Source organism: Schistocerca piceifrons, chromosome X, assembly GCF_021461385.2.
Source record: "Schistocerca piceifrons isolate TAMUIC-IGC-003096 chromosome X, iqSchPice1.1, whole genome shotgun sequence".
NCBI lineage: Eukaryota > Metazoa > Arthropoda > Insecta > Orthoptera > Acrididae > Schistocerca > Schistocerca piceifrons.
This window is the reverse complement of record NC_060149.1, coordinates 396017866-396031976: the sequence shown is the minus strand read 5'-3', so window position 1 is coordinate 396031976 and position 14111 is coordinate 396017866. Positions and strand designations below refer to the sequence as shown.

At 44.2% G+C, this 14111-nt stretch overlaps 1 protein-coding gene across 1 annotated transcript in view; it reads right to left on the bottom strand.

Moving 5' to 3' along the window:
- The window catches only part of LOC124722384 (organic cation transporter-like protein), a 186606-nt gene that overhangs the window by 49191 nt on the left and 123304 nt on the right, over positions 1-14111 (bottom strand). Inside the window, exon 7 of the mRNA XM_047247557.1 lies at positions 9369-9679. Coding sequence (XP_047103513.1) covers positions 9369-9679 — 311 coding nt within the window. The remainder of the gene's footprint in view (positions 1-9368; positions 9680-14111) is intronic.

Genomic DNA, 14111 nt, shown 5'->3' with positions numbered 1-14111 from the left:
ACGACGAACCTGGGTGCGCGAATGGCGATGACCTCAGAAGTTAAGTCCCATAGTGCTCAGAGCCATTTGAAGTATCGTGTTGGACCGTCTTTTGCGGGGCGTAGTGCAGCAACTCGACGTGCCATGGACTCAACAAGTTGTTCAAGTCCCCTGTAGACGTATTGAAGCATGCTGCCTCTATAGCTGTCCATAATTGCGGAAGTGTTGCAGGTGCAGGATTTTGTGCACGAACTGACTTCTTGATTATGTGCCATAAATGTTCGAAGGGATTCATGTCGGGCGATCTGGGAGGCCAAATCATTCGCTCGAATTGTGCAGAATGTTCTTCAAACCAATCGCGAGCAACTGTGGCCTGGTGACATGGCGCATTGTCATCCATAAAAATTACATCGTTGTTTGGGATCATGAAGCCCATGAATGGCTGCAAATAGTCTCCAAGTAGCCGAACATAACCATTTCCTGTCAATGATCGGTTCAGTTGGACCAGAGGACCCACTTCATACCACGTAAACACAGCCCACATCATTATGGAGCCACCACCAGCTTGCACAGTGCCTTGTTGACAACTTCGGTTAATGGCTTTTTGGGTCTGCCCCACACTCGAACCCTACCATCAGCTATTACCAACTGAAGTCGGGACTCATCTGACCAGGCCACGGTTTTCCAGTCGTCTAGGGTGCAGGCTATATGGTCACGAGACCCAGAAAGGCGCTGCAGGAGGTATCGTGCTGTTAGCAAAGGCATTCGCGTCGGTCGTCTGCTGTTATAGCCCGTTATCGCCAAATTTCCCTGCACTGTCCTAACGGATACGTCAGTCGTACGTCCCACGTCGATTTTTGCGGATGTTTCAAGTACTGTTGCTTGTCTGTTAGCACTGATAACTGTTCGTAATCACTGCGGCTCTCGGTCGTTAAGTGAAGGCCTTCGGCCGGTGTGTCGTGCGTGGTGAGAGCAATGCCTGATATGTAATATTCTCAGCACGCTCTTTACGCTGTGTATCTCGGAATATTGAATTCCCTAACGGTTTCAAGAGGTGCCATGTGGTAGGTCTATACCGCATACTAGGAGAGTGGAAAACATCTTCCCCTAAGTCAAAACGAGGATGGAAGCATTTGCTGAGTGATCATGACAGACAGTCACTGAAGAGGACGACGTCTGCAAAAGTCACTGCAGAAGTGAATATCGCTTTCGCGAACCCTGTTAGCATAAAAAAAACACAAAGCATGATCATACGTTGGAATTGCAGGGAGAGCTGGAACTCCAAAATCACTCATCAGTGATGCAGATGACTGTAACTGAAAAACGTGGTGCCGAAGCCATAAAACAAGGTCTGTAGAGCAATGTAAGAAAGTCATTTGGTCGGAGGAGTCTTGTTGCACACTGCTTCCAACTTCGGGTCGAGTTTACATCCCAAGATTGAAACATGGTGGTGTTCGGTGAGTTCGTCAATCATATCGTCGTATTCCATGCACCCCATGGTTACTCTACAAGGTCGCATTACTAGCACGAATTATATGACCGCTTTGACTGATCTGGTTCTTCCCATGGTGCAATGTTTGTTTCCGAATGGTACCGTGTTCCATGACAGTGGCCCTATTCACGCAGCTCGCATCTTCCCTGTCGCCAGATCTCAATATTATTAAGCCTTTGCGGTCAACTTTGGAGAGAAGGATACGTGATCGTTATCCACCTCCATCATCATTACCTGAACTTGCCACTATTTTACAGGAAGAATGGTATAAGACCCCTTTGAAACCCACAGGAGTTGTATTTATCTATTCCGAGACGGATGGAAGCTGTTTTGAATGTGAGAGGGTTTCCTACACCGTATTAGGCATAGTTTTTGGCGTTTCTATATTTCATCCACCCCTTATATATCTGAGGAAGCTTTATAGGCTACCTGCCGTTCTCGCACTATATAAACGGTTTAGGAGACTACCTCAGCAACCGTCTTAGATTGTTTGGAAGATGACGATGTCGTTTATTATCTAGTGAAGTGATCAGATTGTCAAAATGAGTTACAAAATTATTTAGACAATATATTTGCACCGCGCGAAAAGCGGCAATAATTGATCCTGCACCATCAAGAGTGTGAGATCCTCCAGCACGTACTAAGCATTGAGGTATCCAAGGACGACTCACGTCTCACTCCCGCCCTCTCAGCTTAACTTCCACCAGCATCTCTCTCCTGTCTTCCAAAGTTCTTTTCTATTTTTTTAATTTACTGACTTTCGGAACGTGCGCATACAGCTGTCTCAAATCCTAAACTTCTAAGAGGCCCCTCTTGCATATTAATGGACTAGCACACCTGGAAGAAAGAATTTTATTGTCTGGTGCGAGGACTGGTTTGATGCAGCTTTCCATGCTAATCTGTTCTGTTATAGCCTCTTCATCTCTGCATAATTACCGAAACCTACTAAACTAAACTCCGTCCGAACAGGCCTTGGAAGGCCCAACGGTACCGATCGGCAGCCATGTCATCCTCAGACCACAGAAGTCACTGGATGTGGATATGGAAGGGCATGCGGTCTGCACACCGCTCTCCCAGCCGTATGTCAGTTTACGATACCGAAGTCGCTACTTCTCTGTTCAAGTATCTCCTCAGTTTGTCTCACAAGGGCTGAGTGCACCCCGCTTGCCAACAGCGCTCAGCAGACCGGATGGTCACCCATCCAAGCGCTAGCCCTGCCCGACAGCGCTTAACTTCGGTGACTTGACAGGAACCGATGTTACCACTGCGGCATGGCCTTTGGTTACTGTAACCTATACGCATCTGTATTTAAGCCTTGGTCTCCCTCTACATTTCTTACCCGCACAGTTCCTTCCATTACTAAATAGACGATTCCTTGATGCCTCAGAATGTTCCTAACAACCGAGCCCATCATTTACTCAAATTGTGCGATAAATTTGTTTTTTTCCCACGCGATTCACTATTTCCTAATTAGTTATTCGATCTCCCCATCTAATCCACAGCATTTTTCTACGCTGCCACATTTCAAAAGCTTCTATTTTCTTCTTGTCTGAATTGCCTATCGTCCACATTTCACTTCTAATCAAGGGTACACTCCAAATAAATACCTCCAGAAACACTTCCTAACACTTAAATTTATATTAGATGTTAACCAATTCCTCTTTTTCAGAAATGGTTTGGTTGCTATCATCTTGCATCTTCAGTTTTCTTGCTGCCCAAATGCCAAAACCACTCTTCTACTTTTAGTGTCTGATTTCCTAATCTAATTCCTTCAGCATCGCCTGATTCAGTTCTACCACACTGCATTATTCTTGTTTTATTTTTGGTGAAGTTCGTCTTATAACCACTTTTCAAGCACTAACCACTCCGTTCAACTGCTCTTCCAAGTTCTTAGCCGTCTCTGGCAAAAATACAGTGTCGTCGACGAACCACAAAGTTTCGCTGAACTAGCACTTCTGGAAGAAAAGGTATCGCGGAGAAATTCTTTAGCCATAGCGTAAGGGGGGAGGGGTGGTGGGAGTTTCCCAGAAGTTTCGAAGGTAGGAGAGGTACTGGCAGAAGAAGGCGCGGCTCATAATTTCCTTACTGGGAAAAGCTGCGACATTTACCGATCGGAACTAATCTAGACGCAGACCAGTCTTTCACTGCAACCAAGATTTCAGGAAAAGGGGGAGGGGGGAGGGTCGAGGGAGATGGAGAGACTGGGAGCAATATCACACTCCAGCCACAAGTTTACACACATCTTTCCGTTTCATACTCACCCACTTAGTAACACCAGAAGCTAAATCCGCGATAGGATCTATGGGTAGTACATTTATCTACTGATGTCACGTTTCCCGACACTTCTTCGCAACAAATCGTACTAAAAATATCGTTTCGGAGAGTGATCATTAATGCTTCACTATAAGCTTAATGTTTTTCGTGTTTTCAAATCTAATCTTAGACGTTTAATGCTATGTGTGTGTTCATGTCACAGCGTTTATAAGTCCGCGAGACGAAATAGTGATGTTTCCGTGACGTGACGGGTCTTGTGCTGTGATTGGCTGATAAGAAGCAAAACAAGCTGTTACCATGTTGACTTGCTTGCGAACTAGTCCACCTATAAAAATATGCAGTTTAAGTGATAAACTATACTAAAGATCTCTTCGAAACGCGTCAATTTGTAGTGCTAAAGTATCAGAAATTGTGATGTCGCTATATGAACATTTTACCACTAATTTTAAGCACCTCATTTAGTAGGTTAAATAGGTACTTACAACAAATTATTTCGTTTCGTCTATTAACGAACGGTTTTCTTACCCTAATTGATTTGTTTATGGATGAAATCAACTTGTCTCCCCTTCTGTGCTGTAAAATCAATTTCATTAAAATTTAGATGATTCAATAGTTCTTTTTCAAGCTCATGTTTTGCCTAATACATTGCACACTAAATTCATGTTGTCTTCTTTTTAGATTCCCGGTACGCTGCAGTTATTCGTAAGAAAGTGAAACTCAAAATACACTCACAAAAAGAAACTTGGTAATAACGATAACGGGACTTTTTTCCGACGCGTACTTCCTCTATTCATTCGTGAAACTCCCGCTAGGTGGTGTCATTTAATGTTGCAGTCAAGAAGGTCAGAACCTCCTCGGTTACAATATTCTAGTGCTCTCCATGGAGACATTTACAGACTTATTGCTACAGCAGATAGAATTATCAATGACAGAGACAAAAAACTACGGCATCTAAGTCACTGTCAAAACATTCATACTAAATGTCGGTTGATGACACATCAAAGCATAATAGCGATATAGAGAGACAAGGACTCGATAAAGAAGTTTTAGCCAGTTTCTTCATTCTTTTTTGATGTAAGCAGCGGAACGTGAAAGTCGTGTGGAAGTTGGTAGGGCCGTCGGCTCACGTTGACGTGCATGCAGACGGGTTATCAAACGTTACGAGATGAAGCACCATCGGCGCACGACACTAGTTGGTTAACGTAATTTTGCGCAATCAGCTCCGTTCACTTCTACTTGGCCTGCAAACTATGCAGTTTGTTCACGGAAATGGACGCGCGTAGAATGCCTACGGTAGCTCTATTAGAAGGCACATTTCCTTTCTTGACCATATGCGTCATTTCCGTCTGTGGTATACATAAATAAAAACTTCAATATCGTGAACGTGTACAAAGACAAAAATGAAAGGTACATGACCATTCAGCGAGGACATGAGCTTATAAAAGTTCACCAAATCGAAGAAACTCACTCCAGACGGAAGAGTGCACATATGCAAGGGTTATCCGGAAACTAACGTACAAGGCATGTAGCTTAGCATGAAATATCCGTGGTGGAAGTTGGTACCACTGCCGTGTGGCGGGAAGTCAGCGGAAGGAACGAGCATTCCCGACAATCAGTGCTCGTCGGTTAGTGTTGTGGTGACTGTTAGAAATGAGCGTTCTCATTCCGGCTCCCGCCAAGTGCGAAGTGCGCGTTGTAATTCGCTATTTAAATGCTAAGGGCAAGAACGCCGTTGTGATTCATCGCGAAAATGTTTCAGTTTATGGAGAGGACGTAATATCAAGGCAGCATGTGACGAAATGAGTACGAAATTTCAGTTTTTGAAAGACGGAAATTCACGATGAATGCAGAAGCGGAAGGCCGTCTTTTGTGTCTGATGTGGTGCAGAAAATTGAAGAACATCTTCTCTCCGATCGCCGTTCGACAATTGACGACCTGCATGCAGTTTGTCCGAACATTTCACGAACTGTTGTTCATGAAATCGTAACTGATCGACTAAATTATCGCAAGTTGTGTGCGCGACGGGTGCCCAAAATGCTTACCGAAGCACATAAAATGAACTGAGTCAGTGCTGCTCACAAATTTCTTGACCGTTTTGAGACTGAAGACGAGGCTTTTCTCAACTCTATAGTGACAGGAGATGAAATTTTGTCGTATCATCATACTCCAGAGAGCAAACGACAATCAGTGTAGTGGCGCCATACTCATTCTCCTTCAGCCAAAAAATTTCGACACGCAATTCGCCGAAGTGGCGTCAACTCGACAGACTTGCACCAGGGGAACGGTCTACCCGACGGGAGGCTCTAGCCACACGGCAGTAATTTTTTAGCCAAACAATTCAAAACTCAGCAAACAGCGAGGCAAATTATAGTACCAGCGTTTTGGGACGAAAAGGGGGTTCTACTCGTTGATTTTTTGGAAAGAGTTGAAACAATAAATGCTGCAAGATTTTGTGAGAACATGAAGAAACTTTGTATAGCCATGCAAAACAAATGTCGCGGGATGCTGACAACTGGAGTCTGTCGCCTACATGACAAAGCGTGTCCGCACATCGCTCATGCAACACAAGAGTTATTGCCTTCGTTTGGTTGGCATGTTTTAACCCACTCGTCTCACAGCCCCGATGTCCCACCTGTTCACTAAATTGAAGAAACACTTTTCATACGACGACGAGTTCAAAATCGAAGTGAAGAATTGGCTGAAAATAGCGTGGGAGTCGTCTGTGACACAGGAATCAAAAAACTCGCCCTACTGATGACAAAATGTATTGAAATAAATGATGATTATGTAGAAAGACAATGCAAGACCTACACTACAATACATGTAAATTTTATAAAAATAAATTCATTTTTTGTACTTCAAAAGATTCTTGTAACCTCACTTTCCAGATTAGCCTCGTATTTACATAACATCAAATACACAGTATTACAGAAATTATTTCTACTAATTTCATAGGAAAGTCTCATAGTCTTTTAGAATATGCGAAAGTGAAAAGAAAAAACTGTATACAGCAGGAGGATGCGAACCCTACATAATTCTACCCTCACTTCTGGAGCGTAGTGCCTCAACTAACTACACTACGCTGAAAATATGCCGCGATCGCCCTTGTATTTTGTCTTTCACTCTTCTAAAGACTGTAACTGTCGAAATATTAATTTACACTTAATTATAACAAATCCTAACAAGCAAGACACGTTTTCATTAATCTGCAAGGGTCGTTACCATAAAACATCTTACTCTTGTAACAGGCGAGCTATAAAGCGAAAATAACTAAATACGAAAATTCTTTAACCATCAACATGAGGCTTCCCGTCATTTTATTACAACATATCGTACAAGTAACGATCCGTTCTTGAGACATTCAATGTGCTGATGCTTAGAAACAGCATATATTCATAGGGTATAACGCATAATATAAAAACCACCAAATATGGGTTTCTACTGAATACGACAAATACAGTAGGGCGTCTTGCTTTCTGGCTCCGTTTTTGCTTCCTATTGGTTCTACTTTACGACATATGTTTCCGAAATGTCGCAGAACTCCTTTTGTGTTTCACGTGAAAAAACCGCCCCTCAACGTGAAATAACAGGGAGTGAAATCACAAATAGCTCAGCCTGTGGAGGCCCATACGAGCTGTACTCTGTCGAAGCTACACCTCCAGGGCTATACTACAAAGAGCTATCGGTCATTTTAAGGCGCAACCTTCAGACCCGCTACTACCTGTTTGAGCAACATCAGTCGATATCAACAGTTCCAAAAATGCTGACTGCCAATATTCGTGTGGGAAATATTCGAAATGCGTCTGACAATTTAAATTCTATAATCAGTTGCTGAGAAACATATTTCATTATACTGGGTGAAAAGTATTTAAACTGACAAACACTTGGAGGTTGTAGGGGACATCAAAACAAATATTTTTCCCTAATGTCATTTTTCTGTGTGAGGAGTATTTAAACCGGTTGAGGAAGATTTCTTTAGCAGCAAATTAATTAAAACAACAAAAACTTTTCCATTTTTATGAGCAAGAGACAACACATTAACACAACCCAATTTCAATTACAGTAGATTTTCAAAAATGCCTCCATTGACACGTAAACGAAGGTTACACCATCGGATCATGTTCTGTCTGACACGGGCAAAATCCCCAGGAATACTCTGAATTGTTCCTGCTGCTGCTGCTGCTACTATCCAGGCAACGAGATCCTCTTCTGATGCAACAGGAGTTGCGTAAACAAGGTTGCGCATCTCTCCCCACACAAAAATTCCAGACGGGACATGTCTGGGGATCGAACAGGTCATGGTACAGGACCACCTCTGCCAATCCACGTTTCTGGGAACCGTCGGTCCAGGAATCGACGCACACGACGATTGAAATGTGCCGGCGCCCCGTCATGTTGGAACCACATGCGTTGTCTTGTAGGGGGCGGGACGTCTTCCAGCAATTCTAGGAATGCTCTGGCGAGAAAATTGTAATAGTGCCTGCCATTTAATGGCCTAGTTAGCAGATACGGCCCAATTAAACAGTCTCCAACAACATCGACCCACACATTAACGAAGAACCGCACTTCATGAGCGCTAGTAACTGTGGCATGTGGGTTATCCTCACTCCAAGCATGCGAATTGTGCATGTTGAAGACTCCATCACGCCCGAACGTTGCTTCATCGGTAAACAACACAGAGGATGGAAATGTAGGATGCATTTCACACTGTTCCAGATACCACTGCGAAAACTGTGCTTTGGGTGGATAATCAACTGGTTCCAGGTTGTGGACACGCTGTATGTGAAATGGACGTAACAATTGCTCCCGAAGGACTGTTTTTACATTCGTCTGATTCGTCCCCATGTTACGTGCAATTGCACGAGTGCTGATTGAAGGATCCCGCTCCACATGCTGCAAGACAGCTTCCTCAAATTGCAGCGTTCAGCGTTCTTACCGTGCGACGGCGTCCCTGTCCAGGTAATCTGCAAAATGACCCGGTCTGACGCAGACGTTGGTACACAGCAGCAAAGGTCGTAATGATGCGGGATACGGCGATTAGGATATTGTTGTTGATAAACCCGCTGTGCAGCTCGTCCGTTGTGGTGCGCTACGTAGTACGCACCAACGATATCAGTGTACTCACTCCCGGTGCATCGCTCCATTAGTAAACAGACACAATGAACTACTACACTGGTGGACAGCAGTTGCCTACAACTGAAGGTCCTAATACGCCCTCCAACAACTGAAGGTCGCAATACGGCCTCTACCGGTTTAAATCATCCTCATAGGAAAAAATGACATTAGGGAAAAATATTTGTTTTGATGTCCCCTACAACCTCCCAGAGTTTGTCGGTTTAAATACTTTTCACCCTGTATATTCTGGGGCAGCTACGCCTAAGAGCCTTTAAGTATGAGCGCGCCTGAGCAGAAGTAAAACTCTGAGGGCGGATCATGAGCCGCGACTGGACAGCTCTGTCGGTAAACCATTTGCCCGCAAAAGGCAAAAGTCTCAGGTTCGAATTCCGTTCCGGCACATGCTTTAAATCTACCAGGAAATATGAAATGAGTGCAAACTCCGCGGCAGAGTGAAAATTCCTTCTGGAAATACGAGTCAAGGCTTCGCAATGTAACTCGAACTTACCCGCCATCGTGATGTTAAAAAATATGTTGCTTCCCATTCTGTCGAGAGACTGCGTGAAGGAGAAGAAGGTAAGGCCGGAGACGAACCAGGCTTGGCAGAGCACGCACATCCTGCGCCGCAGGGAGGCGGACCGGAAGAGCGCCGTGATGCCCGGCCGGGGCTGCTCCTCGGGCTGCTGGATCGCGGCTGGCAGGCGCTCCCGCACCGCCGACGCGTCCAGCCGGTTGAGCTCGGCGCCACGGCTCAGCACACGCACCGCACACTCGCGGCGCCCCACCGCCAGCAGCCAGCGCGGAGACTCCGGCACCAGCCTGCACACACATTGCCGCAGGTCACGGCACATCCTGAAAGCCAGGAACCTACATCCACTCCCTACAGCATACAATGAGGTGACAAAGGTCATGCGACAGTTGTCGCGTACTCAAGGTATAAAAGGGCAGTGCACTTCCGGAATCGTCATTTGTACTCAGGTGATTCAGGTGAAAATATTTCCGACGTGATTATGGCAGCACGACGGAAATTACCAGACTTTTAACACAGAATGGTAATTGGAGCTAGAAGCATGGGACATTCCATTTCGGAAACAGTTAGGGAATTCAATATTCCGCGATCCACAGTATCAAGAGTGTGCCGAGAATATGAAATTTCAGGCATTACCTCTCACTCCGGACAACACAGTGGCCATCGGCATTCACCTAACAACTGAGAGCAGCGGCGTTTGCATAGAGTTGTCAGTGCTGACAGACAAGCAGTTCTGCGCGCCGTAACCACCGAAATCAATGTGGGACGTACGACGAACGCATCCGTTAGGACAGTGCGGCGAAGTTTGGCCATAATGGGATATAGCAGCAAATCACCGACGCCAGTGCCTTTGCGAACAACACGATATCGCCTGCAGCGCCTCTCTTGGGCTCGTGGCCATATCAACTGGTTCCTAGACGACTGGAAAACCGTGGCCTGGTCAGATGAGTCCCGACTTCAGTTGGTAAGAGCTGATGGTAGGGTTCGAGTGCGGCACAGACTCCACGAAGCCATGGACCCAAGTTCTCAATAAGGCACTGTGCGATCTGTTGGTGACTCCATAATTGGGTGGACTGTGTATACACGGAATAGACTGAGTCCTCTGGTCCATCTGAACCGATCGTTGACTGTAAATGGTTGTTGTTGGCTGCTTAGAGACCATCTGTAGTCATTTATTGACTTCTTGTTCCCAAACAATGATAGCATTTTTATGAATGTCAACACGCCATGTCATCAGGCCACAATTATTCGCGACTGGTTTGAAGAACTTTCTGGATAATTCGAGTGAATGATTTGGCCACCCAAATCGCCCGACATGAATCTCATCGAACATTAATGGGACATAATCGAAAGGTTACTTTGTGCACAGAATCCTGCACTGACAACATTTTCGCAGTTACGGACGGCTCTATAGGCAGCATGACTCAATGCTTCTGCTGTGGACTTCCAACGCCTTGCTAAGTCCATGTCACGTCGAGTTGTTGCACTCCGCCAGGCAAAGTGAGGTTCGACACTATATTAGGAGGTATCCTGGGACTTTCGTCAGCTCAGTGCACAATGCAAACCATTTTATGGTGTGTGTTTGAGGGTATCAAATGTATAACACTGTGCTAGTAAACATCTGGAACGCAATACAGCAGCAAACCTGTATTCAACAAGTCCTTCATACGTTTCCGGAGGTATGTGGCACCAGATGTCTACGCACAAGTCACACAAGCCCCATATTTACAGACCGGTTGTTTGTGTGCACTGAGTTGGCACCCGATAGCGTGACATGTGTCACTGCGATCAGATCAGGCGAGTTTGGCGGTCAAGACATCAATGTCAGTTCATTATCACGCTCCCCAAGCAACTATTGTGCGTTTTTGGTTCAACGATAGGGACAGTTATCGTACTAGTAGATGCCACTGCCATCAGGGAAGTCATGAAGTATGAATAGATGCAGGTAGTCTGCAGTAATGTTCACGTGGTCCACAACTGTCATGATGACATCGATTACTGCCACAAGTCCCACAGATATCCAGGTGAGTGCACCCCACAGAATAACAGCCCCCGCAGGCCTGCATCTTTGGTGCAGTATATTTTTTGAATAGCATTTTGCAAGGATAATGGTATGTCCAGCCACGACCATCGACCTGGTGTAACAAGAAACGTGATTCATTCAAGCAGGCAATACGTTTCCATTGATTCATGGGCCAATCTCGATCTATAGGTACATCTACAAACATACTCGGCAAGCCCCTGTACAGTCCCTTCAGCCTCCACTAGTAATTTCCTTTCTTGCTCTGCTTTATTGAGTGAGGGAGAAATGACTGTCTATGTGCATCTGTATGAGCCCTAATTTCTCATACCTTGTCTTCATGGTAGTAGGGAGACAAAGATCTGAAGTTGGGACAGTCAGTATTGTTGCCAAATTTATTCAAGATGGCAGCTTTCCCTGGAGCGTCCCCCACCTCTTCTCCTTGGGGGGGGGGGTTACATGTGGCAATATCACATGATGATGTCACCACCCCTACTCGCCCCCTCCCCCCACTTCCCCCTCCCCTCCCCATTTCGAAGCTGCTGGAAAGGAAGAATGTAAGGCACTGTTTTTATTTATTTACTTTATTTATTTTTGAGGGTGTTATACTGCTGCTGGACTGCCCTACTGCTATCTCCCTTCCCCATTTGTCAATTGGCGGAAAACATTACGTTTACAATACAACAATATAACATACGCAAATTTCGTTTTATATAAAGTACGGTATTTAAATTCTTGTTCTGTAGTCTGTTGTTTAAAATACAACATTGCAAGATACGCAAATTTCGTCTTATAAAAAGAAAAGTATTTAAATTCTTCTCATTTAGTCTGTTGCGTGTATCAATAATTGTTACTCCTGCCTTGGAGAAAACGGTCTCTGCAGGAACTGAAGTCGTTGGAAAGCACAAATATTTAGTGGCCATTATAAGCAACATACCATCAGATTTTAGCCAATATTCTAATACACAAGCACGATTGTCTATTATAAGTTTTTCAAAATACTGACGTAGGTCAATTATGGAATCACTGATTTTTGTAACGACATCGACGTTATGCTGTTGCTGATTGGGCAGAAAAAGTAGATCATCTGATTTCAAACTGGTAGAAGTATGTGGGCTTTCAAAAAAATGATGTGGTGTGATGGCCCTCAACTACGTACCCTCAGACTCAGCGCTGAAATATTAAAAGTTTTGGCTGGTTTCGTTGTCTAGAGGATGGGATACGTAGTTTCCGAATTACAAGCCAAATACTGCTGAGTCTACAGTATACAATATGAACATACACATGAATCAAATGGTCGAAGGTTCCTATCACTTTTCAATTGCGAATTTTGAACGTATTATAGACATTTATAAATGAAAGTTTGCAATTAAATAAAATCTACAGGTACTATTTTAACGAATTTAAATGATGAGTACGATAGCAGAAGTACCTTTAACAATGCCCTTTATTACTGTAAAACACTTATTGGTGTCGATGGTCCAGCAATTAAATAAAATATAAGTTGAATAACAGGGAAACAATAGATTCATGCTTCGCGTTATTAGTTATGAACAACAACCTAGTTCGTGAGATATTCATTTCTAAAAGCATACTACGTCTTCACTGCAGAAGCCACGAAAATCTCACAAGTGCACAAGTCGGCACTACGAAATATTTCTATCTCTCGTGACCACGCGCAAATTGCTCCACTCTCCAAGACTTTCCTGCGACCGTGCGTCTGTCGCGCCGTACCGTCCAGGACTCTCCCGCGACCTCTCCCATACTGTCCAGAACTCCCCTGTCCTCTCTCGAAACGATGCTCCTCCCCCACTCCCAAACAGTCTCTCCACATGTCCTTTTTGGAACGATCGCTGTGATTGGCTAGAACCCACCTGCCCTGTCTCCAAGCCAACGCAAGCTCACGAACATAATGAAACACATTCGAAATACTGGATTTACATTTAAATAGCTTGAAATTAAATAAAATTCCTACGGCTGGACCATAAACACGCTCTAACACACATTATTAAATACATAAATAAATTAAATAAACATATATCAAAGGAACACATCAGAAGTAAACCAATAGCCTAATGTCTCTGTGCTTTCTAAAACACAGTAAATAATTGACCAATTTCTTCATGAATAGTGTATATCGGATATAAACAAAGACATGAATGAATAGATATATTTATAAGTATGCTGCTACGGTTTCTTTTTTTTTTTCGTGTAACTGTGGAATACTTATGGCCTGACACGGTCGATAGCAATCGGCAACTTTGACCTCCAATAACTCATGTACTATTCAAGTTACATGCCTGTAATTTATACCAGTTTAGGATTACACTAATAGCCTTCTAAAGACATGTCGATCGACAAAATCGGATGAATTGTGTAAAGTCCGCAGCTCGTGGTCGTGCGGTAGCGTTCCGGGTTCCCGGGTTCGATTCCCGGCGGGGTCATGGATTTTCTCTGCCTCGTGATGACTGGGTGTTGTGTGATGTCCCTAGGTTAGTTAGGTTTACGTAGTTCTAAGTTCTAGGGGACTGATGACCATCGATGTTAAGTCCCATAGTGCTCAGAGCCATTTGAACCATTTTTTTGAACTGTGTAAGTAGGCTGTTTAGATTTTTATGTTGGTAACGCCACGTTGCGCTCTGTATGAAAATCACTGACTGTGCTGTGTGTAGTCTGTGGCTGGTTTGCATTGTTGGAATATT